This window comes from Arvicola amphibius, chromosome 4 (assembly GCF_903992535.2).
Source record: "Arvicola amphibius chromosome 4, mArvAmp1.2, whole genome shotgun sequence".
In the NCBI taxonomy this organism is placed as follows: domain Eukaryota; kingdom Metazoa; phylum Chordata; class Mammalia; order Rodentia; family Cricetidae; genus Arvicola; species Arvicola amphibius.
Genome location: NC_052050.1, coordinates 14,709,670 through 14,736,420, shown reverse-complemented (window position 1 = coordinate 14,736,420; position 26,751 = coordinate 14,709,670). Strand labels below are relative to the sequence as shown.

At 38.4% G+C, this 26,751-nt stretch overlaps 1 protein-coding gene across 1 annotated transcript in view; it reads right to left on the bottom strand.

The window, feature by feature from the left end:
* Smurf2 (SMAD specific E3 ubiquitin protein ligase 2) overlaps nt 1-26,751 on the bottom strand; it is a 94,095-nt gene that overhangs the window by 30,526 nt on the left and 36,818 nt on the right. Inside the window, exons 2-7 of the mRNA XM_038327722.2 lie at nt 24,758-24,796; nt 13,414-13,522; nt 9,947-10,080; nt 6,930-6,995; nt 4,649-4,733; nt 1,774-1,857 (exon numbers count right to left, since the gene is read on the bottom strand). Coding sequence (XP_038183650.1) covers nt 1,774-1,857; nt 4,649-4,733; nt 6,930-6,995; nt 9,947-10,080; nt 13,414-13,522; nt 24,758-24,796 — 517 coding nt within the window. The remainder of the gene's footprint in view (nt 1-1,773; nt 1,858-4,648; nt 4,734-6,929; nt 6,996-9,946; nt 10,081-13,413; nt 13,523-24,757; nt 24,797-26,751) is intronic.

The following is a 26,751-nucleotide window of genomic DNA, read 5'->3' as shown; positions in this document are numbered from 1 at the left end:
CATGGCTTTTCATGGACTCTGCCTTCTTTCTCACAGCATTCAGTTTAGTTTTACCACCTAGTTCTATTCTGCTAAGCCACTGGCCAAAACAGCTTTATTCATTATTCAATAAAGGCAACACATACACAGAAGGACTTCCCACACCAGTCTTCCTTAGGGAAGAGCACAGCAATTGGCTATCCAATACCAAATGGCCAGCCCTGAACACATGCAAACAACTTAAATTACATGGAGTAAGCAGGTTAAATTTTTCTATTTAGGAATATATATCTATATACATAACAACATTTTTAAAGGCCATAAATTTGAAAAAAGAGTTCAAGAGTAGTACATGGGTGAGTTTGGAGGGAAGAAAGGGAAATGGGAAATGATGTCATTATTATAATCTCAAAAAATAAAAAATGATGTAAAAATTTTAAATAGCAAGGCTTTGATGACAATCATAACGTAATAAAAAAATTCTAAGAAGGTGTGGTGGCATGCACATATAATCTCAGTCCTTGGGAGGATGAGGCAGGAGGATTTTGAGTTCAAAGGGTAGGCTGGAGTTCTAGACCAGCTTGAGCTACAGAGCAAGAGTCTGTTTCAAAACAATAGCAGCAAACAAAAAGAAAAAATAACAAACCCAATTTGATTTAAAAAACCCTCAATAATCAAAAGTAGATACAGCTAATGAAAACCATTTAATAATTTGTTCTGAGTGCCAGGCCTGCTCAGAAATCAATGAGGGAACCAATACACTAGCAGAGATGGCAATTCAACTTCATTCTCTTTTTTCCCCCCCTTTTGGTTTTTCAAGACAGGGTTTCTCTGTAGTTTTGGAGCCTGTTCTGGAACTAGCTCTTGTAGAATAGGTTGGCCTCATCCACCTGCCTCTGCCCCTCGAGTGCTGGGATGAGAGGTGTGCACCACCACCGCCAGGCTCAACTTCATTCTTACTTGTAAAAGGTAGTACAAAGGATGTAAACCAATCACCTTATTCATTTTTAGCAGCTTTAATGGCACTCCTTTTCAGTTTCCAAGAACAACCTTGCATCCTGAGATCTTTACACAGGAACTGCTACACAGACGGGAGCTCTATCTACCATCTGTCAAATTCTAGTTCAGGCTTTTCCTTTGCAAGGTCACCACCTCCTCACTGACTCTCAGATATACATCTTCCATATGGGTTTTCTTGATCATATACTTTATTTAGCCATGATAAAACAGCATCCCTCTATGACAACCTTGAATAAATATTTTATAACAGGCATTCAGTAATACTCAAATACGAACTATAAAATGACAGAAACAAAATTACTGTTTAACCCAGTCATTTATTTGTTTCAGTTAGTATTTACTGAGCACCACTGAAGGTCATGGACATACAAGTAAGAGGATGGACCTGTGAAAAGCCTTTGTTGACCATAATAGTAGCCAGGCATGGTAGCATAAGCCTTTAATTCCACCAACTCAGGAAGCAGAGGCACATTGATCTCTGACTTTGAGGCCAGCCTTGTCTGCAGAGTGAGTTCAGAACAGCCAGGGCTATATGGAGAGATCCTGTCTTAAAAACTAAAGGAAGTAATTATAATTAAAATATAACCACTTTAATTATAAAATAGAATTAACAAATATATATATATATTTTAAAAATAATAATAGTACCTGCTCTAAGACCTAATGGTTTATACTAGTATAAAGTAATGGGAAAATCAAATAAAGGTGACAGATAACAGAAGAATCCAGAAAGGGCAAGCATCGGCCATAGGAAACAACGTGTATGATTTTTACCTTGTCGGGCGTTCCCACTGCGTAGTTCTTGTTATGTGGTTTAGATACTGGATTCTTCCAGAGGCAGTCCGCCTTTCTTCCCAACTGTAATAAAAATATTGAGAAATAAGGCATCTAGAACATCAGTTCATAATGAGGCTGATATTGTTTTCAACTTACATTAAAACTGTACAACAGTGTTTATATAGAACTCTGAGCTTCTGAGATTTTGCTGAGGTTATATTTTTCTATCAGCCAGACTGAGAACATTTAAAAACTTTAATAACACTTAAACTGCAATAATTTCCCAAGAATTTTGTGGTAAATGCCTGAACTAACACATTAGCCATAACACTTATCAGATTTTACAGCAATTAAGCAAATGGTAAAAGATTAGAACACAGCAGTCTAAAAATTTCTAAGTTCCCATAATTTTTGAAAAGCTAAATTTTAGTAGGGAAGCATATAAAAGCTCTTAAAGGTATTTATAACCCTACTGAAACACATTTATTAAATTTTATCTTTTTATATACATGTGATGTACATTTTGTCTGTAGGTATATCTGTGTACTGCATACATGTCTAGTGCCCTCAGAGGCCAGAAGAGGGTATCTTTTTTTTCTTCTTCTTTTTTTTTTGAAATTTTTTCAAGACAGGGTTTCTCTGTAGCTTTGGAGCCTGTTCTGAAATTTGCTCTATAGAGGTTAGCCTCAAATTCACATAGATCTGCCTGCCTCTGCCTCCTGAGTGCTGGAATTAAAGGGATAAATCACCACTACCCGGCCAGAAGAGGGTATCTTATTACCTGTAACTGCAGTTACAAATGGCTGTAAGTTAACATGTGGGTACTGAGAATTGAACCTGGGTCCTTTAGAAGAGCAGTCAGTGCTCGTAACTGCTGGGCCAATCCTCCAAATCAACTTTTATAAACAAAGAATATTCATCCCTAAATTCTTTATGACATTTCAGCTAATGAAACATCCAAATGACTATAAAAATATGGTTATATTCCTCCTGTGGTTGGTTAGCTCTCACACTGATTACTTCATCCTCAACTTCCCTGTGAAAACACCACGAACTTTCTCATTTTCAAAAATGAACAGACTTATCAAGAAACCAAAGCAAGGAACTGGAGAGATGGCTCAGTGGTTACAAGCACTTGAGGCTCTTCTAGAGGGCCCAAGTTCAGTTCCCAGCACCCACATCAGGTGGCTCACAACTGTCTGTGTAAGTCCAATGCCAACAAGCACATGAACACATGCACTTTGCAGATATACACATCTACACAAAATTTAAAGCATTTTTAAGAGCTAAGACAATCTATAAAGTTGATTCTACCAATCAAAAATGTGTGCATTTGTTGGGCTGTGGTGGTACACACCATTAGTCCCAGCACTTAGGAGGCAAGCAGATCTTTGTGAGCTCAAGGCCAGTCTGGTCCACAGAGCAAGTTCCAGGACAGACAGGGCTACACAAAGAAAAATCCAGTCTCAACAAAAACTGTACATTTACTTATTATGTGTGCATAGCTACATGAATATGTGAGGGAGAGCATTGCCACAACACAGGTATGCAGGTCAGAGGGCAACTTGGGGAAGCTGTTCTCTCCTTCCATTATGTGGGTTCTGGGGTGAGCTCACACTGTCAAGCTTGGTGGCAAGCACCTTTGCCTCCTAAAGTCATCTCACTAGCTCTTACACTAATTTTTTGAATTTTTTGCATTTTATTGTTGTTTTGCCTGTATAGACGTTAAGTGTGAGGAGGTTGGATCCTGGAGTTTCAGACAGTTGTGAGCTGCCATGTGAGTGCTATGAATTGAACCCAGGTCTTATAGAAGAAAAGTCAGTACTCTTAAGCATTGAACCACCTCTCCAGCCAGCCCCCCAACACTATTTTTTAAACTGATTTTAAGATGTATTTTTACTTATGTGTAATGTGTTTGCCTCTATGTGCACATGCATGCAGTGCCCAAGAAGACCAGAAGGGGGCAACAGATTACCTAGAGCTGAAATTACCGGTGGGTTGTAACTGCCTTGACTTGGGTGTTGAGAACTGAATTCATGTTCTTCCCAAGAACAGCATGTGTTAACCACGGACCTATCTTTGCAGCACCAACTAATTTATTTTTAAGATTATTTTCATGTATGTGCGTATATATCTGTGTTATGTACATGTGTGTACCCAAGCAGGCAAGATGTTGGATCCTCTAGAACCAGAATTACAGGTGGTTGTAAGCCATCAACATGTATATTGGAATTGAACCTAGAGTCCTCAGTAAGACGGAAAAGCTCTTTTAACTAATTAGTGAGCCATCTCTCCAGTCCCTAACTTGGTGTTTTTTGAGACAGGCTCTCACTATACAACTCACGCTACCTTAGAACTCACTATGTACTCCAAGCTGGCCTTAAACTCATGACCCTCCTACCTCAACCTCCCAGTTCCTAAGATGAACAGGAATGGGTCATTATGCCTACCACAATTTTAGGATTTTAAACAGTTGAAACAAAATGTGCAAACACTAGGACTTGTATATAAAATATATGTCAAAATGAGAAAGGCTAGCAATGTTATAATTACTATTACTCAATTCTCTTTTCCTTACCTCTAAAAATAAAGCAATATTTAAATGCAGTACTTATATGCCCTGTTTTAGAAAATTAAGAAAAATCTTTTCCTTTAAATAATGAAATTTATAGGAGAGTAATATTTGGCAAGAACTTTCCTTTGTTTCCTTTTCAAAACTCTTTTTAAAATGGTATTTAATACAATTCATGTCAAATCCTTCTAATTTTCCAAGTGAAAGAAAAAAAATCTATATTCTGGAACGGACCATAGATATTCCTAGCACAGTATGGACACCAGCATTTCTCTAAAGACTATAATGACGCTCACTTACCCATCTGGTAAGTCATTATCAAACAAACGACTGCAATCCACAACTTGTCCTCCGGTGCCTATTCGATCTCTGGACTGAAGGCTTACTATTAAAAAAACAAATAACATTATTAACTCCATGACAGCACTTTCCAGTTCTGTCAAGCTTAATATCCATTTTAAGCCCAGTGTGGTAGTATTTGTCTGCAATCCCCGCACTCTAAGTATTAGGCAGAAGAATTGTTGCAAGACTGACATTAGCTTGGGCACATAGTAAGTTTAAGGTCAGCCTGTACATATTGAGGAGTCCTTGTCTCAGAAAATAAAAATAACATAAAACATAGATTATTTTAATACTTTAGAAAGATTGAGCTGAAGAAGCAGCTCAGTTATAGTGTTCCAGCTTAGCATGCATGAGGCTCTGGGTTCAATACACAGCACTGCAAAAACCAAAGTAAAGCGTTTAGAACTCCCTCATTTCTACTAAAATTTGCAATTTCTTTTCCCATAGATTTTTCATTTTAGAAGTGATATTAAAAATCAATGTTTTCAAAAACCAGGTGGTGGTGGCGGCATGCACCTTTAATCCCAGCATTTGGGAGGCAGAGGCAAGCGGATTTCAATGAGTTCAAGCCCAGCCTGGTCTACTAAGTGAGTTTCAGGACATCCAGGACTGTTACACAGAGAAACCCTGTCTCAAAAAACCAAAAAAAAAAAAAAAAAAAAAAAAAAAAAAAAAAAAAAACAAACAAACAAAAAAAACAAAAAAAAAGAAAAGAAAAAGAAAAAAAAACAAAAAGAAAAAACACTTAGGAAGAAGAAGGTAGATCACTGTGAGTTCAACGACAGCCTGGTTTACAGAGTGAGTTTCAGGACAGCCAAAGATACACAGAGAACCAGTCTCAAAAAGCCAAACATTAAAAGTAAAAATAAAAGAAATAGAGGTTAAAATAAAGCCATGTAAAGATGAAAAATACACAGAAAGTCTGGATACTGTATGTTATTATGTTCTCTTTGAATTGTTTGAATGCTGAGGAAGGAGCAACAGCTACCAAAAGGTATTGTTTATAAATCCTGCTGAATTAATCCAAGATAGGCATTTTGAAAATACCTTGACTTCAAAATTGAAGTCAAAAGGTATATTACTTTGGAGAAGATATTTTTGCCTTTGTTTCCATAGGAAATGAGAGGCTGTGATCAAGGAAGACCACCTGAGAAATCTCCAGTTGGAACAGATGGCCCAGACATCTAAGTTCTACATCCAAAACAGATTTAAGATGCTGCCTGAGATGATGAAGCCTCACAGGATACTCCAGTCAAGACTTGATCATAATTTTAAATTTTCTTTAGGTCCCGATAAGATTATCAGCACCCCCAAACCAGCAGGAAGTAGCCTGGAAAACTGTGCCCACATTCCCAAAAAATGGACTATGGATGTTCTTGGTTTTTTTTCTTTTTTCTTTTTTTTTTTTTAAAAAAGAGGGGGAAGTGGTACGGGACAATTGGCTATATTCTGTCAATTATGTTTTAAATAAATGCTGATTGGCCAGTAGCCAGGCAGGAGTATAGGCGGGACAACCAGACAGGAAGTAGAGGCAGATCAATGAGAACAGGAGAATTCTGAAAAGGAGGAAGCCCATTCCTCCTCGGTCCTGTTCCAACCAAAGAAGGAAGATGTGATTGCCTCACTGAAAAAGGTACCGAGCCATGTGGCTAACACAGATAAAAATAATGGGTTAATATAAGTGATTAGAGTTAATAAGAAGCCTGAGCTAATGGGCCAATCAGTTTATAGTTAATGTAGACCTCTGCGTAGACCTCTGTGTGATTTCTTTAGGACTTAACGACTGTGGGTACTGAGATCTGGACTCTGGTCCTCATGCTTGCACAGCAAGTCCTCTTACCCCCTGAGCTATCGCCCCACCCCTGTTTTATGTATGTATTTTAAATTAAGTTAGGCTGATTCTGGGCCATTGTAGCATCTTATATGATTCATATTTATTTCATGCCAATACAAAGTATTCAGAGGTATTTAGAGGACTGGGGATGGGATACAATTGGTAGAACTTGCCCACCATACATAAAGCCCTGGATTTGAGTCACGCACCTCACGAAAGCTGTACTCAAGGAGACAAAGGCAGGAGGGTCAAAAGTTTAAGGTCAGCTTTGGCTAGACAGCAAGTTTGAGGACAGCTTGGGCTACACGATACCTTATCTTGAAAAGAAAAAAAAAAAAAGAAATTATTTAGACGTATGACAATTCAAATAAAGCTAAAACTCAGAATTTTAAATCCCACACTTACCTACAATCTGTCCTCGAACTGTATCATTGTCATTTGGCCCCAGTTTGCATAGATCCAACCTCTGATCTATTCAAATAAAAAATTAGCTGGTATCAGAAATTATAATATCTATAATCTATAAGTGATATATTTAATTTTCACAAACCATTGAAAACCCGACCTATACTTTTTAAATAATCGTTTTAACTAAAAAATGAATGTTTAAAATTCTCTAACTGTGTATGTAGGTAATTTACACATCACAGCAAGTTTTATCAACTTCAGATTCCAAACACCATGAAGCACAAGCACTGGTACACTACATTGGTAACTAGCAGCTCTCTCCAAAGCTTTCAGATCACTTCAGTCTAAGACTTGGCTTACCTCTAAATAGTTGTTGGTCCTACGTAATTTATTCCAGAGCCCTGGCACTCTTATATGTAACAGAAGCTACCTAATCAGTTTTCAAAGATTAAATAAATTATATGAAATTCTCAGTACCTGGCTAAGTGCTGAATAACAATAATACCTGTTTTGTTTTTATAATATAACTATCCTAAAAGGTACACAAAAGTATCAGTAAGAAGCCAAGGAGAAAAAAATGTTAAGCTCTAGGCTTGAGGTAATCATTTTGGAGACAACTCTTTCAGATGCCTTCATCTGTAAAGTAAATACAATACTGGCCTGCCCTCAGAGATATAAGGCACAATGTCCCCACAGAAAGCTGGCCTGGTTCATAAATGTTAAGTCTTCCTGCTTAACTTGACAGTGTAACAGTTTGCATCCACGTATAGAACTTTGTCAACCGAGCATTTCTGCCCTATTGCTCATTACTCTGCTAACCCAGAAGCTAAGATTTTTCTTAGCCACTTAATAGCTGGAGTTCTTCTGACTCAAAACCTGCACCTCAGTAATCTCCCCCTTCTGTAACAGGCCAATATTTATACATACCATTATAACATCATATTAACATTTTAAAAAATCATCTCCTAATAGATCTAGCATTCAAAGCTAAACTTATAGTGGTTTTGTTAACTAATTTGCTTAGATAAAATTCATGTGAGTCTCCTTATTAGCTCAGGAATCTTAGATAACTGATTTTTTTACATTATATAAGAAAATTTATAGAAACATACAATCAAAACTTCTGCTGAAAAGGATCTTTCCAACTATGTCCCAATGGAAAGATACCCTTGGCAGGGTCAAAATGAACCAAACAAATGGCTAACTGTGGTGCCTACTAGCATACCAAGGCACATGCTGGCCTCTGGGCTCTCTCAACACAACAAATATCGGTTACAGACTCTTCCTAGCCCTTTGTACCCCACCCACTACCCTACACTTCTCCAGCTCATGGGACTCCCTCCCTTCAGCTTCTCATTCCTATATTACTCTGTCATTCCAGCCATAGGCCCTCCTGATGCTCTCTTTCTCTCTTAGAGGTCCTCTACTCTTGCCTGCCACCTCCTCTTCTCTCATGGTCTAATCTGCTGGACATGTTTAGTCTACTACTTTTCTCCCTGTTCTAGACTTTTCCAGATGCCTCTGGCTATTATTCTCTTCCTCATATCTACAATAAAATTTCCCACTCAACCACACATTAGAGTGGCCATGTCCTCAATTTCTACAACCCCTACAAAAGACTCTTTGTCACTGGGTTATATGAAATAGACATCGTAAGTCAATTTATCAATCCACTATAGAAATCATTTCTAATGTCTTTGTTTTCTAATATGCAGGATGGTGAAAAACAGACTCTAGTCAAGTAGTTAATATAACTATTTTATTCTCAAAATGTCTTTTTTAAAAACTTTTACCACAGCAGTTTTATTTACTCTATCATTTTGCTAATAATAATTGTTCTTTAATTGCCAACTGATTCCAATTGCCTATAGAAACTCTCACTTCCATTTCAAATATTCACCAAACCTAGGTGCTAAAAAAAATAATACATGTATATTGATTCCTTACTTTCTAACCTTCTGAATATCAATCACTTCTCTTTTTTATTAGTAAAACTTGTTCTTTCACAATTTCATTCACGTACATGATACTATCCACCTCTACCACCCCTCCACCTCTCTTTTCTACAAATCTTTTTTGCCCATTTGCCCACTCTGTGGTTTTGTTTTGCTTTGTTAGATTAACTAAGGCCATTTGGTAACGCCAAGTTTGTAGCTAACCACAACATGAAAGCCTGGTGGGTTCACCAGTGTACATAACTGGGTACTAGTCTTCCTCCCTCCCAGGATCTGTTAGTTGCCAAAGAGATCAGCACTGAGTGGTAGGTCCCAAGAGTCTCCACAGCTAAATGTTAGGAGGGCTGGACCTCTGTGCCCCCAGTGTCAGTATACACAGTTGCTGTGGGTTCATGGCCACTGTGGGTTCATGGCCACTGTGGCAGGCTGTGCTTAGGACATGGCATTTTGGAGCTCCCTCTCCCCATTCTGTAGCTCACACATTTATTCTAGCCCTCTTCCCTCAAAGTTTCCAAGCTTTAAAGGAATGGTGTAAATTTTGTCTAGAAGTCAGGACTCAATCCATGGGTTATTTGCATTTAACTCCATTTATGCAAGGAGAGGGTTTTCTGTTTAAGGTTAAGAGCTACCTTCCTCTGGTCGAGAGAAGCCCCAAATTCACTGGAAGCTAAGTATCATCTCTGATTCATCTCTAGGATCACATCTTTACAATGTTTCATTTTTGAAAAAAAAAATATTACATTTAAGTATTTATTTAGAGTGTGTTAGGGAAGAGAAAGAAAAAAGAAAGGGAGGGAGGAGAGAAGGAGATGGAGAGGGAGAGAGAGCTATTGGCCTTAGTGGTTGGTACCCACCAAACCATTTTGCCAGTCCAAAATGTTTCAGGTTTTGTGTCCGTTAAATAAATATAGATCAGGTATTTTTATCAGTGTTTCATATATGTGTGTGTGTGTGTGTGTGTGTGTGTGTGTGTGTGTGTGTGTGTGTCAACTTCAGTTTTTGGACACCTACTACATAAAAGTTCTCATACATATTTTCTCATTTAAAACAATCACTCACAACCAGTGTCTTTGAGGCGGTTGATGGCGTTGGAAAGAAGACGGACACAACCAAGAAATCCAGCACCTTGCTTCTTATGGATCTTCTTATGGTTCCATACACTGATTGTAACTGAATCAGACTTTCCGATATACCTGAAAGACAAAACAGCTACATGAATGACTTGGTGGTAGTTATAAGTAGTAAAAAATTTAACTTTTTTTAATATCTTGAAGTCATAATTATATTTCAGAGTACAGCTAAAAAAGCAAATTGTCTTGAATTCAATCAATCCACCTTAAAATTTTAAAAATATTCAAAATAATTTTTACTTTTTAATATAATCCCTTTTTTCCAATCCCTCTTAGGTTGGGCAACAATTAAAAAAAATAAAAAGGCTATTTTAGAGTTTGGGAAAGTCACTGAGATGTAAAGAGAATAGTCACCTAGCAAGTGCAAGACCCAGGGTTTGATTCCCCAGCACAGCCAAAGGGGGGGGGGGGGCGCGGAGAAAGAATAACTACTACTTCATAGCACTAAGGCATTTTATAATGAGTATAAGACTAAAAATCCTAAAAGAACTTATCACAGTCCCATTTTGGACAAGTTTTAGTTTTTACCTCAGATACTTAGTTCACCTTCAAGAGGCACTGTCAAGGCTGATAGACCAAAACTCTGACCTACCTGTTATATTTTTAAATGCTGCAGAACAAAAGCTGCTTGTAACGCTTTTCCCCTGCTTCTTTCCTATATGCAGGCCTTGAGCGAGCAGGACTCTTGTAGGTTTCACTTCACTGCCTGCAGACAAGCAGAGCAGGGAAAAGCGTTACTGTACTTGTTTGTACATATGCCTGCAAATATGCAAAAGCTCTATCATGGCCAATTATTAACATGGCATCAAGTCATGCAAAAACATGGTTAATAACATAATCATGTGAGTAGAACCTAACTTTCTTTCAGTGATTCTAAGAGGTCAAATTTTTGGTCCAGCAACCTTGATCTTACACTATCATTTAATAAAACTAAAACAAGGAATATGGAAGATTTCACTTGAGCCCTGGATCCAGTTGCATTAAAAAAAAAAAAAAATGCTAACCCCTGAAACTTTTTTTTTCTTTTTTGTTTTGTTTGGTTTTGGTTTTTTGAGACAGGATTTCAAGACAGTTCCTCTAGCTCTTGTAGACCAGGTAGGCCTCGAACTCAGAGACCCACCTGTCACTGCCTCCCAAGTGCTGGGATTAAAGTTGTAAACCACCACCACCAAGCTGCTGACAACATCAACCTTGGAAACTTTTATCATGCAAGTCCTTTGCTTTTGTTACCTTGGGTTTTTGTTGTGGTTGTTGTTTCCTTTGGCAGCTCTGTCTGGCCTTGAACTCACTGTGATGACCTTGAACTACTGATCTTGTGTGCCTGGTGGGATTACAGGCAACCAAATTTATGTAGTGCTGGGGCTCAAACCCAGGGCTTCATGCATGCTTGGCAAGTTTTCTACCAACTAAGTTACATGCCCAGGCCTTTGTTTTGTTATTGTTTGATTAGACCAGTACAGTCTTTAACCTTCCTGCCTCCTGCCTCCCAAGTGGTGGGCCATCAAACCTGGCTCTAAAATTAAGCTAATTTTTTTATTGTTTACAAATGAGATGTTCTAAACTATCATTTAGTATGCATGCACCAATTTTCAAATACGTCTACCAGATATGTACTGGTATGTAACTACTGCATGTTATATCACATTGCAACAAGTAACACCCCAAAACAAGCACTTAGAAAATTATTAATGTTTCCTAGCTGGTTCGTAACTATTCTAACATTGACTCCTGAGGCCTAGGGTAGCCCATTACTGGCCTAAGGAACTCTATTTAGTACAATGTACCTGCATATTCTTTATGCATACCATGATACAAAAAAAAATTGAAATTCTAAACTAACACTTTCTTAAGTTTTGGTCTTCTGAAAATAACTGAATTATTTAAAATAACTGTAAGGTACTTAGGTTTTACAGGTCCAAAGTGTTCTGTCAAAATCTTTGAGGGTCAGAAATTACATTTAAGCTGTCTCTGCCTTCATTTTAAGGAAAACTCGTGTAATTTAACACATAGAAGAAAAATAAATTCTTTTAAACCTGTAAATTAAACACTTATCGTGCTATTGCCATTGTTTTTAAGACAGGATCTTGCTCTGTTGTCCAAGGGGCTGAGTACTTGCAATTCTCCTGAATTGATAGTCCTACAGACACATACCATTACACTCAGCTTTAAAGTTAAACAGAAATCTCTACTTTGTTCTATTAGAACCTCAACTTCCCCAACAAGTATAAGATTTATAAACAAAATTCAAGAGGTCCTAACAAGAAATTTCTCTATAGGAGGAAACAATATTATATATATACAGCCAAGACTTTGGCTCACATATAACTGTTATACTTTATAGGCCTACCCAATCTAATGAAAAGATTTGATAAAATGATTTCAAGCATTACTCTGATCTCTTCCACTGCATTTGAAACATGTAAGACATACCCCCCTAGGTAGCCAGTTAACAGTAGCTATACAGTAATTCCCATCAAAATGTGAAAAGATCTCAACATCACTAGTCTTCAGGAAAAGGTAAACTGAACCTAGTTGAAATACAGCTGTTACCAACATGTTTACTTTCTTCTTACTGTGTGTGTAGTGGTCTATTTTTTGTATTTTGATAAATAAATCTAGCCTGAAGACCAGAGGCAAAGCTAAAGCCACTACAGGTCAGGCAATGGTGACAAAATTAAACCCAGAATTTGAAAGTCAGATGGATCTCTGAGTTCAAGGCCACCCTGGGCTACACAAGATCAATGAAGAAACAAATCTAGGTGGTGGTGGCTCACACATTTAATCCCAGTCCTGGGGAGTCACACACCTTTAACCCCAGAGCACTAGAGAAAATATAAAATGGGAAGAGAGAGAAGCTTAGTCTCCTTTAGTTTACGGTCATCCAGCCTTAGAAGAGGTAAGACTTCTCTAGTGGTTTGGTTGCTTTGCTTTTCGGGCTGAACCCCAATTTCTGTCCATTGGTTTTTATTATTCGTGCTAGATTATGAGTATGTGCATGCATGTGTGTGTGCACGTGCACACTTCAATAATCCAAAGCACTTTTCCACTGGGTTTTGTGCCTCTTTTATAAATGTAAAATCGTAAGGTTGAACCCGTGGTGTTGGCAGGCCTACAATCCTAGCTATTTAGAAGGATGAAGTAGAAAGATTCCAAGTTCAAGGTGATAAAATACATACAAGTAAAAAAGGGGGTAAATGAGGTGGGGGTACAGATCAGGGTTAGAGTGACTGCCTACCATGTATGAGACCCAAGGCTCAATCCTTAGTACTATTTTGAAAAAGGAAAAGAAAATGATCGAACTATATTATATGAAAACTAAAAACATTTTCCATGGTTCTTTTCAAAGATTATATTACATTAACTTGTGTTTCATTTCAACTAATCATATACACCTACAGGTCATAATGCTGATTCCACTTTGGATCAAGTGTGTTCTTCACAGTATCTGTAGAATGGCACTGCCCAGAACCATCAACTACCACCTTAGCAAATGGATCAGGGAGTCCTGTGAAAAAAAGGGAAGTATTTTAAACTAAAAAAAAAAAAAATACTTTGACATGTAAAATAGAAGATTACTTAAGGATTATCATTTGTTATAGAAGATAAAGGATTTTTCCAAACTCTTTTATTAAAGTCTAACATTCAGACACACAGAGAGACCTATTTTAAACCAGACATTGAAGTCACTTACATATTTGATATCAAAACTGTACTTTTTTTCTTGTTCTCAACTCAGAACATTCTGCTAAACACTATCAGGGTTGGTGCTGGAGAGATGATGCTCAGAGGTTAAGAGCACTGGCTGCTCTTCCAGAGGACCTGGGTTCAATTCCCAGCATCCACATGGCAATTCACAACTGTCCGTAGTTCCAGTTCCAGGTGATCCAGCACCCTCAAACACACATGCAGACAGGCAAAACACCAATATAAAAATTAATAAATCATTTTTAAAAACACACATACATAGCAGGTGCCTGGATGCTTGAACTCTGAGAAGGTGAATGCTCAAAACATCTACTCTCTTTCCACACAACTGTCTTAGTAGTTCATTTAAAGAGCTTATTAAACATAGGCTGTCATACTGAACATTAACTACAGAAAAGTCAAACTAGCTAAAAACTGTTACTGAATAACGAATGACTACAAGTAATAAGAGACTCAATAGAAAATGTAGTGTGGAGCTGCGGGCCGGCTTTTCGTCCTGCCTGGCTCCCCCATGGTTAGCTTTACAGGCAAAATAATTCCACAGAAACTGTATTCTTTTAAATACTGCCTGGCTCATTAGTTCCAGCCTCTTACTCACATCTTGACTAACCCATATCTAATAATCTTTGTAACACCATGAATGGTGTCTTACCGGGAAAGATTCAGCATGTCTGACCTGATGGCTGGCTTCATGGCATCTGGCATCTCTCTCTGAGGAGAGGCACGGCGGTCTGCCTAACTTAGGAGAGGTGTGGCATCTTACTGATCCTTCTACCTCACTTCCTCTTCCTGTTCTGTCTACTCCACCCACCTAAGGGGCGGTCTATCAAATGGGCCAGGCAGTTTCTTTATTAGCCAATGAAATCAACTCAAACAGAAGACTCTCCCACATCAAGAAAAGAAATGAAAATAGCAAACATGGGAGAGGAGACTGACAGCAAGTAAATGGCTGTACTGACTAAAACAGCAAACACAATGAGGACTATTCAAAATGCTTCATCTTAGATCTTTCCTCTGATGGAAATGAATGTTGTTAATCCATATTTTATTAACGAAGAACAAAAATATTAAATAACTAGCTCAATGCTACACAGTAATGAAAAGTATGGACAGAGTCTAAAGCAGCAGCTCTCAACTTGTGGGTTGTAACACCTTGGGGGTGGAGGTCAAACAACCCTTCCACAGGGGTCACCTAAGACCATGAGAAAACACAGATATTTACATTACAATTCACAACAGTAACAAAATTACAGTTATGAAGTAGCAACAAAAACACTTTTATGGTTAGGGGTCACTACAACATGAGGAACTAACTGTATTATAAGCTTGCAGCATTAGTAAAGTTGAGAATCACTGTAGTTTAGACTCTGAACCCATGCACATACTGGCTAGTTCTCAACCACCTGTGCTGTATTTATAATTTGGATATGGAATGTAACCCAAAGGCTATGTTAAAGGCTTCATCCCAAACAAAGCAATACTCAGAGGTGGTTGGGAAAGGACTGGTTTATGAGGGCTCTGATCTTATCAACAGAGTAATCCACTGATGTCTTCTTAATGATTGGCTATTCTGAGAGGTGATAAAATCTCACCAAAGAACCGGGTCCCTGAGGTATACCTTGTCCCTGACCTGGTCCTCCTCATTCCTCTTATCTGTGCTTTGCAGCCATGAAGTGACCGGTTTCACCATGTCCTTGCTGTCACTATGTTCTGCTTTACCACAGGCCCAGACAAACGGAGCCAGTTAAACATGAGTTGGAAACCTCTAGAACTGTGAGCCACAAAAACCAAAAAAAATCAAAACACAAAAATCAGTTCCTCCTTTAGTTGATTCTTTCAGATATTCTGTCAGTAATGGAAAACGGACATACCACCAATTTACAATTTGGTTCAAGAGGCAGCTGATGTGGGTTTCCCCTCTGTATGCTGTAAATGTTTTATTACCTTAGAGCAGAACAGAACAAGTTGGGAATTCCAAGCAGAGATAGAGGAGAAAAGAAGGCAAAGTCAGAGAGACACCATGTAGCCACCAAAGGAGACAGATGCCCAGGGAACCTTACCGGTAAACCACGAGCCTCATTGGTAGGATACACAGATTAACAGAAATGGGTTAATTTAAGATATAAGAGTTACTACAAATTGGCACCACAACGCAGGCAACTACATCCGTGTAAAAACCTAAGAGAACTTGAAAAGGAATTCGAGACACAGCTTCTTGGTAGCCACATTTCTTTTCAGATGGGGCTGTTTGCTGGCGGAGAGGCAGGGGCACTGAGGCTTCTTTAAGAGAGGTCTTCCCGACTCAGTATTGGCAATGAAAGCTGCACGACTTCTTTAGGTGAGGGCTTGCTGATTCATGCTAGCTGCACAAATAGCTCTGGCTCTTTCAGAAGGTCAAGCACTTAAATGGGGTCTGTGAGCAGTGTGTTACAAATTGCTTAATGGTGAGAGACCCGCTGTGACCCTGAAGTTGGGGCAATGTGAATGGCTCTCAGAGGCAGTAAACATGCCTCCACCATGTTGAACTGGGTAGAGTCAAGAGGCAGGGCCACAGAGCTGGATTTAGCCATGCCGCCTAAGCATTTAAAAGGAAAAAAGTGCTCCTGGTCAAAAAATAATTACAGATACACATGCAGTAAGACAAATTCGAATGGAAAAGACCTCTAAATGGGTCACAGCCTTTAAAAAAAATGTACGTAGGCATGGGAAAGAAAAGAAAAAGAGTATAAATCATTTTTAAAAATTAAATGGTTTTAAAAAATAAAACAGTCTTTGAAGAGACAGAGTACAGACAGTCATAAATTAAAGGAGTAAAAGTTAAATCACATAAAGATGGAAAATTCACAGAGAGTCTAGATTATGTATATTATTGTGTTTTCTTTGAATTTTTTGACCGTAAATGAGCTAAATACAGATAGACATTTCATTGTACTGGCTGCTAAGCTAAGCGCATATATAAAGTATTAAAGGTATCTTGACTTCAAAATTTTGGTCTAAGGATATGTTGCTTTGGAAAAGAGGTTCTACTTTTGTTTCCACTTAGAATAAGAAGCTGTGGATTCCTTACTGGCTAATATGGTTTGATCAAGCAAGACCCCCTGAAGCAATGGTCCAGATGGTTCAACATCCATGACAGCTTCAGGACTGCTAGATGAGATGGACCTACCACACAGGATACCCCATTAAAGACCTGATTAACAGCGCTCCCAATCAGCAGGAAGTAGTCTAGAGAACACCACCCAAATTCTCTAAATGATTGTTTATAAATGTTTGTTTACATTTAAAGGGGAATATGCTATAGAGATGAATACTTTGCATTGATATGGATCTTGGTTTACTGATAGAAATTTAAGGCCAATTTTGTCTCTCATATATATATATATATATCTGTTCTTGTTTAAGGTATTGTTTGTGCAACTCACTTAAAAATATAATGTATAATTAAGAAATACAGATTAATAGATAGTCATCTATAATAGTCAAGCTTGTAGTCATGTTAGTTAGGTTTTCTAGATGTACAAAGATATATTTCAGATGGATACTTATTCTTCAAACCATTCAAAGACTAACAGAATATGGCATTTAAAATGTTTAAGAAATTAGAACTTTTATGAACAATGAGACACAATCTGTTTCTGGCAACACCAATCTACTTCAAAAGGATGATGGGCATCAAAGAGGTTCCTTATGGAGTTGGTTAGCCATTTGGGCAAGAAATCACTCTTGCCTGGACTGCTTGATGGTATTCTGTAAAAACTGGACATGCAGGACCCACAGAAAAGTGTCTGTTGAAGTTGCCTAAAGAAGGTGAGATAGTACTTTGGGGTTCCTACTTCATGAAAGTCTGCAAGACATTCTGTAGGATATAGAAAAAAGTGACTGACAAACTGCCAATATAATGGAAATGTCTTTGAAATATCCTGCTTCATGGAAAAGTCTGCCAGATACTATGGGCCCATAGGCTGAAGATGGATGCCGCAACATTACAGAACTTTGGATAGCTGTCCAGGCAGTGAGATGTCTCTGTCAATTCTAGAGTTTTGGAAGTGGTTCACAATGTACTTCATATTTACTTAGGTAATATTATATCCTTCTGGAGTCTTTGATGAAGTTGAAGAAAGATAGTTATAATTATAAAAGATAAATTAGATATAAAACTTTTAGATCCACAGAGATAGGATAGATGATAAAATATTTTCCTTAATTTGCCAAATGGAAATGGACTAAATATTCTAACTATAATTTTTGCTTGATAACTGTTTTGGTATATATAATTTTACTATGTTAAAGTTAAAACCTTCATTTTTATCTTTTTATTTAGACAGAAAAGGGGAGGTGAAATGGGATTCCCCTCTGTATGCTGTGAATGTTTTATTACCATTGGTTAATAAAGAAGCTACTTGGGCCTATGTCAGAGCAGAATAGAAAGAATAAGGTGGGAATTCCAAGCAGAGATAGAAGAAAAAAGAAGGCAAAGTCAGAGAGACACCATGTAGCCACCAAAGGAGACAGATGCCCAGGAACCTTATTGGTAAACCACAAGCTTCGTGGTAAGATACATAGATTAATAGAAATGGGTTAATTTAAGATGTAAGAGTTAGTTAATAAAAAGCCTGAGCTAATAGGCTGAGCAGTTTCTGTGTGATTATTTCGCATCTGGGAGGCTGGAAAACGAACAAGCAGCCTCCTACACTAAAGTGAGTGAGTGATGTGGGAGGGTCTTCTGTTTTAATAAAGAAACTGCCTTGGCTAGCCATTAGGTGGGTGGAGTTGACAGAACAGGAAGAAGGAAGTGAGGTAGATGGCTCAGTCAGATGCCACGCCTCTCCTAAGTTAGTCAGACTGCCGTGCCTCTCCTCAGAGAGATGCAATGAAGCTCCAGCCCAAGATGGACGTACGCTAGAAACTTCCTGGTAAGACACCACTCATGGTGTTACATATATTATTAGATATGGGTTAGTCAAGATGTGAATAAGAGGCTGAAAATAATGGGCCAGGCAGTATTTAAAAGAATACAATTTGTGTGTTGTTATTTTGGGTAAAGCTAGCCGGTGGCTGGGAGCCGGGCGGTGGGAAGCCGCCCGCAGCTCCACACTACAAGTGAGGCCAAGGCACAGAAAGCCAGAACAGATTGAATGTGAATAGGAAGAAAGGGCAATGAATACAACTTGGCTGCAAAGCACACAAGGCAAGAGGACTTTAGTTCCAGGAGACCAATACCTTCTGGCCTCTGAGGGCACCTACACTATGTGTGATACATATAAACTCACTCAGAAATATAAACATACACACAAATAAAAAACAACAAACCTTTAAAAACTATATATTTAGAAAATAAAACTACTGCAAGGGGTGAGGGTGCTTTTAATCCCAGCACCTGGGAGGCAGAAGCAAGCAGATCTCTGAGATTGAGGCCAGCCTGGTCTATAAAGAGAGTTCCAGGACAACCAGGGCAATACACAGAGAAACCCTTTCTTGGTGGGGAAGGAGGAAGGAGGGAGGGAGGGAGGGAGGGAGGGAGGGTGGGGGAAGGAGGAGGAGGAGGAGGAGGGGGAGGAGGAGGAGGAGGAGGAGGAGGAGAAGGAAGAGGAGGAGGAAACTACTACTACTGAAGAGAGAAAACAGAAAAGGCTAAGATGTGGTGGCACACTAGATGTGGTGGTTCACTGCTTTATTCCACCACATAAGAGGAAGAGGCAGGCAGATTTCTGTTAGTTCGAGGCTAGCCTGGTGTACATTAAAAAAAAAAGCTCCAATACAACTGGGACAACATATTGAGACCTTGTCTCTAAAACAAAAAATAGAACGAAAATGATTCATTAAAAGAGGCTTGGGGCCCAGCAAAAGAGATCAATGGATAAAAGTTCCTGCCACACAAACCTGATAGCCCATATTCAATGCCCAGAACCCGTATTAAAAAACACCAATGCAGCGGCACACTACTGTAATTCCTGCACTTCTATTAGAAGAGGGAGGGTGGAGACAAGAGAATTTTCCAGAAATTCCCAGGCCTGCTAGCTAGTCTGGAATATGTAGCATGGCAGAAACAAGAGAGACGCTACTTCAATGGAAAAAGAAAACTGTCTTCCAAAAGCTGTTCTCTGACCTTCACATGAATGTCATGACACATGCACCCATATACACACATCATAATAAATATAAATACACATAATAATATACACACACAAATAATAATAATAATCTAAAAATAATTAAGGGGCTCAGCAGCTAAGAGTACTTTCTACTCTTGCAGAGAATCCAGGTTAAGTTCCCAACATGATGGCTCACAGCTGTCTATAACTCCTATTTGAGAAGATCCATTGCCCTTGCTTACCTCCATGAGCATTAGACACACATATGATACACATACATACAAGCAGGAAAAACACTTGAAAGAAAAAAATGCTAGGCTAGCAAGATGCCTCAGCATTAGGGGCACTTGCCATCAAGTCTGACAAACTAAGTTGGATTCTGGGAAGCAGTGTGGTGGAAGATAATAACTGACTGACTCAGTGTGTGCCTATATGTGAGTGCTTGTGTACACACACAAACACAAAATCAATGTCAAGACAAAAAATTTAAGAAAAAGAAAAAAATGTTTTCCACACAAAAACCTCTTCAGTATAGCTTCTAGATTGTTATTTATGCAGTACTCTTTGTCACAGGCTCCTATGGTTTACTTTCTGCTAAATAGTACAACTCAATACTTTGTTCTATTCCTTAACTCAAAGAGAAATTTTAGCTTCCCCTTAACCTAGCAGTATCACTTTTGTACAAAAGTTTATCATCAAGGACAAATTACACCCAAAGCTGTCAAGTTTTCAAAAGCTAGAGAGACTTCTAATGGTAAATACAAAATAGTTACTACATTTTCCAAATTGTAAAAAAATGTTCATTCTTCTATCGTGTCAGACAGGTAAGATAGCAAGGGTTAGGTCCATCTGACCAGACAAATACACTAGTGAGCTGCAAATAATTATAAAATCAAAATGTAAAACGGGGCCAGAAAGTTGGTTCAGCAGGTGAAGTGCTTACTACCAAGCTGACAACCTGAGGTCCATCTCCAGGTCTGACATGGGAGGAAGAGAGAATGGGATCCTAACTTATTCATGCATACAAGCACATAATAAGTAAATATAATTTTTAAAAATTTTAAACTTAAAACTCAGTTACTTTCAGTCTAGTGTGGTGGCACACATCTTTAATTCCAGGACTCCAGAGAAGGAGGCAGGATCTCTGCAACTCACTAGTCTAGACTGGCTTTAAACTGCTGATCATTCACTCCCACACCCCAAATGCCAGGATCATGACACAAGTCAACACCCAATTCATACTAATGCTTTTAAAAACTGACACCAATAAAACATTCCTTAAAGAAAACTCAGATAATGGATAAATGAAAAGATGTGTCATCAATTTAATTGTAGAATCTACTTGTAAAATAACTCACTATAAAATTCTTTTACTTGTTGCTTCATAGTTGAAATTTTTCCTGCAGAAAATGTAAGGGAACGGAGGTGGGAAGGTAGGGAGAGATTGATTTTTAAAGGTCAAGAAGCTTGAAAACAGCTCCAAAGTATGAGCCAAAAAGAACTTTTTCTTAGCCAGGTGGTGGTGACACACAACTTTAATCCCAACACTTGGGAGGCAGAGGCAGGCAGATCTGAGTTCGAGGCCAGCGTGGCCTACAAGAGCTACTTCCACCATAGGCTCCAAAGCTAAAGAGAAACCATGTCTCAAAAAAGAAAAGAAAGAAAGAAATAAAAAAGAAAAAAAGTAAAAGAAAAAGAAAAAACACAAAACTCCTTTCCTTAGCAAGAGTTATAACTGGAAATAAACAGCACCATCTCACATATAAATTAGCATATAAAAACCACATGACAGGCTGGGCAATGGTGGCGCATGCCTTTAATCCCAGCACTCAGGAGGCAGAGGCAGGAGGATCTCTGTGAGTTCGAGACCAGCCTGGTCTACAGAGCTAGTTCCAGGACAGGCTCCAAAGCCACAGAGAAACCCTGTCTCAAAAAAACAAAAAAACAAACAAACAAACAAAAAAAAAAAAACAAAAAAAAACCCACATGACAGGTTTTTTTTCTCTACAGTGAAATATATATTTATTTCCTAACTTACACTCATATTCCACCTTAAAATGGACTTTAATCACTTAAGACAACCTAACTCACAAACAAAACTTGGCTATATTTACTATTAGCAACTGTACTCTGAGGACTGGAGAGCCCAGTAGTTAAGAACACTTGCTGTTCTTGCAGAAAAATCAGGTTCAGTTCCCAGCATTCATGAGGGTGCTGTCCATAATTCCACTTCCAGAGAACCCAGTACCCTCTTCTAATCGCAAGGGCACTAAGGTGCAGACAGTACACTTACATACATATAAGAAAAACTCATACACGTAAAATTAAGATAATAAATATTTTTAATGCCACTCTTAACCAGTAAACACACTAAAATTGAAAGAATTTAGGATCTGTCTTTCTCTGAGATTAATGTGGGTAGACAAAACTACATGCAGGTCAAAACTACACTGAAGTGCACCTGGTCAGAGTGAGTCGCAAATGACTTCCATCCTCGGTTGGCTCCTCTGTAAGGCTAAAGAGCTGGTTTGTTGCTGCTCCCCTTTCTAGGCCATCAGGTATCTTCCACTCTGAGTCTTAAAGATAATTATACTGTCTCTAAACCTTATGCATGAAGCAAGATCACACTCTTAAATTATTTTTGGCAGTATCTACTGCCGACACTAATGAAAAAGGGTCTCTTCCCTTCAACTACTATTTAGTACCATTGTCAATTCTTAGAGGCTTACAAAGAATTAAAGACTCTTCCAGATCTTTGAGGAACACTAAGACAAGAATATCTGGATGTTTTATGAGGGAAGCTGTGAATGGTGCTGTGAGGAAAGGAAAAAAAATGTGAAAAGGAAGTCAGTATGAAATAAATACTGAAACTCAACTTTAGGAGGATTTTTAAAAACTACAGCTTGGCCTTTAGTTTATTAGTGATAAGGAGGTAAAACTGAGCAGTAGCCCAGGAGAGAATAAAATTGGTGTTAGCAGACACAGTTGGGAGTTTTCTGGCCCTTGGGCCCTCCTCTCCTGTGAAATGTTTGTGGGACAGACAGTATATCAAACAGAAGTGGAAGGATACTCCCAACTGTCCTCGTCTGCTTCAAGTTATTCTGTTTCACACTTCCCCATATAAGCACAAAGATACCATAAACATCCATAACTATATAAAATATGTTCTTTAAGCTTACAGTCAAGTTCTACTATAGAAAGATGTAAAGTAACTGATGAAATTCAATATGTATTTAAAACTTGTTAAAAATTATTAGTCCTTGAAAAAAATCTTACTATTGTTATGTGTATGAATGTTTTGCCTGCATGTATCCCTGTGTACCACATCCATGCAGGGCCTGTGGGGGTCATAAGAGGGCATCAGATCACCTGAAATTGGAGTTACAGAGGGTTGTGAGCCTATGTGGGTGCTGAGAATCAAACCTGGGTCCTCTACATGAGCAGCTGAGAGCTCTCAATTGCTAAGCCATCTCTCTAGGCCTAAGAATTTACTATCTCTTTTAACCAACTTGAAATTACCTAGTGTCATACTAAACATCAAACATGCTGATTTTGTTAGCTGACAGAACTTAGATTTAAAAATCTAATAAAACAATTATTTCTAACTTCAAATAATTTTACTAATAAGACAATTATTTCTAATTTCAAATATTTTGCATGCAAAATTTTTGACTAAAAGTTTTTATTTACAATTTAAAGCTAATGCAAAGTATGAAATTACAAGGTTAGAATTAGAAAGAAAGAGCGAGCTAGCTGTGGCAGTGCACACTAGTAAACTCTAGCAGAGACTACACAGCAGGCTCAGGAACTCAAGGCTAGACTGGGTTACATGAAACCCGTTCTCAAAACAAAAAATACAAAGTGAGGAAGAGGGAAAGAGATTATGGGTTAAGATATGCTGCTAGTTATTTTTATTTCATGTGCATTGGTGTTTTGCCGACATGTATATCTGTGTGAGAGTACTGGATCCCCTGGAATCAGAACTACAGGAAGCTGTGAGCTGCCATGTGAGTGCTGAGACTGAACCTGGGTTCTCTGGAAGAACAGCCAGTGCTCTTAATTGCTGAGCCCTCTCTCCAGCCGAAGATTTTTAATACATAAAAGGGAATTCCTAATCCTCTCTCATAAAATTTAATCCTAAATGAAGCTACAAAATTTTTCACAAGCTGGGCGGTGGTGGCGCACGCCTTTAATCCCAGCACTCGGGAGGCAGAGGCAGGCGGATCTCTGTGAGTTTGAGGCCAGCCTGGTCTACAAGAGCTAGCTCCAGGACAGGCTCTAAAAAAGCTGCAGAGAAACCCTGTCTCGAAAAACCAAAAAAAAAAAAAAAAAAGGAAAAAAAAAAGAAAAAAAGAAAAATTTTTTCACAACTTCTGGGCATTGTTAATTCCTGTAATCCTAACACTCAGAAAACAGAGACAGGAGGGCTATAAAGTAAAGTCAAGGCCAGCTTAGGCTACATAGCAAAACCCTGTCCTAAAATAAGAAAAGAAAACTACATTCAATTGGCAAATAGACTATATATGCAGAACCAGTGCCTGCTCTGGAGACTGGCAGTGGTTTCTTTCCTACAACTCTGGAAACTACAAGCAGACTCAATTTTGTACCTCCAAATGAATCCTAAATGCATAAGTGAATTTTCCTTAAAATGTTAAAGTAAAAGAGTATTAACAAAAATTTTAAGCCTTTTCTAGAAACCTAAACATTTGCATTTATCTACCTTCATACACACATTTGTATAGATGTGCAGATGTGGATAGAGAAAGGGGGTAAAACAAACCCCCAAATCCTCTAGGTGAGTCTGGGGCTAAATGACTTGGAACTATACCATTCATAAAATAACAGTCTGGTTTTGAATCCCTAAACCAGGAAGTTCTGAAAATACAACTCATCCAAAATCTACACAGGATAGACAAGATTTGTAGTAAAGTTAATTTACTTACGGAAAAAATCCTTTTTCACCAAGTTTTTTGCACAGAGTACTGTAAAAAAACAAAAACAAATACATGGGAAAATTAAATTAAAATGGAAAGACTGGATTACTTCATTTTTAAACATTGAAAACAGCAGTGGATAATTAAACTCTAACTACAATGAGTAGTTAGTAAACTTTTAATAGTCTAGCCAACAAAAGAAGCTGATTATTAATAACTGTAACCTTAGCAATTATTACCAGTAACAGTAGAGGAACAAAATTGCAAACATGATTTTAACTGGGAACCAATTTCCATTTTCACCAAGATCTATTATTCTTAAGAGGGAAACTTTTCATAAAAGGACTAGAGAGATGGCTGGGTGGTTTAGAACACTTGCACTTTCAGAGGACCACAGTTTAGTTTCCAGCACTCAGGTCAGACTGCTCACAAATGCCTGTAACTCCAAGTCCAAGGGATCCAATGCCCTCTTTTGAAATCCAGAGGTGATTGAGAATACACATGTATTCATGCGTTCACACACACACACACACACACACACACACAGAGAGAGAGAGAGAGAGAGAGAGAGAGAGAGAGAGAGAGAGAGAGAGAGAGAGAGAGAGAGATAAAGATGAATTAAAAATAAAAAGATCTGTTTTTGAAGAAACCAGGTGGTAATGGGAAAAATGGCTCTAAGGAGAAGATACATAAATTCAGGTTGACATATCTATTTAAGGATGAAATAACTGTCTAGAGAAAAGGATCATAAATAAAAGTTTCCTGATATAATTTGATTTTAAAATCAAACTAACATTCTGTGCTCTTATCTAAACACCACAGAAACCTTACAGGAGAGATCTGCCTTCCTCTAAACATCAACAGCTCAGTGACAAGGTGGGTCTCCCAATATGCTGACTAGATGGCACAACAGGTAAAAAACTGCTTGCTGCCAGTCTGACCTTACTTAGTCTGATGCCCAGGACCAACAAGGTAGAAGAAGGAGACCAACTCCTGAAAGTTGTCTCCTCTGACCTCCGTACCCACCACCCCAACATACACTCATTAATAAATATAGTTTAAAGGTAAATTTAAAAACTAAATATCTCAAATCTGAGTACCTTGTAATGTGAATATATGCACAACCTTCTGAATCTACCAACAATCACCAAATTCAGCACTTTAAAAAATGCATTTATGACTATTACAAATAGTGCTGCTATGAACATAGTTAACAAATGCTTTTGTAGTATGATTGGGCATCTCTTGGGTATATTCCCAAGAGTGGAATTGCGGGGTCCTGAGGTAGGTTGACTCCCAGTTTCCTGAGAAACCGCCACAATGATTTCCAAAGTGGTTGCACAAGTTTGCATTCCCATCAACAATGGATGAGTGTTCCCCTTACTCCACATCCTCTCCAGCATAGGCTATCATTGGTGTTTTTGATTTTAGCCATTCTGACAGGTGTAAGATGGTATCTCAAAGTTGTTTTGATTTGCATTTCCCTGATGGCTAAGGAGGTTGAGTATGAGCTTAAGTGTCTTTTGGCCATTTGAACTTCTGTTGAAAATTCTCTGTTCAGTTCAGTAGCCCATTTTTTAATTGGGTTAATTAGAGTTTTAATGTCTAGTTTTTTTTTTTTTTTGGTTTTTCGAGACAGGGTTTCCCTGTAGTTTTTAGAGCCTGTCCCGGAACTAGCTCTTGTAGACCAGGCTGGCCTTGAACTCAGAGATCCGCCTGCCTCTTCCTCGCGAGTGCTGGGATTAAAGGCGTGCACCACCACTGCCCGGCTTAATGTCTAGTTTCTTGAGTTCTTTATATATTTTGGAGATCAGACCTCTGTCTGATGCGGGGTTGGTGAAGATCATCTCCCATTCAGCAGGCTGCCTTTTTGTCACCAGCTAGGTCCTTGGGCAGCAGAGGAGAGGGTGCTTGAACTGGCCTTATTCCATAGCCACACTGATGAATATCTTGCATATCACCATAGAACCTTCATCTGGCAATGGATGGAGATAGAGACAGAG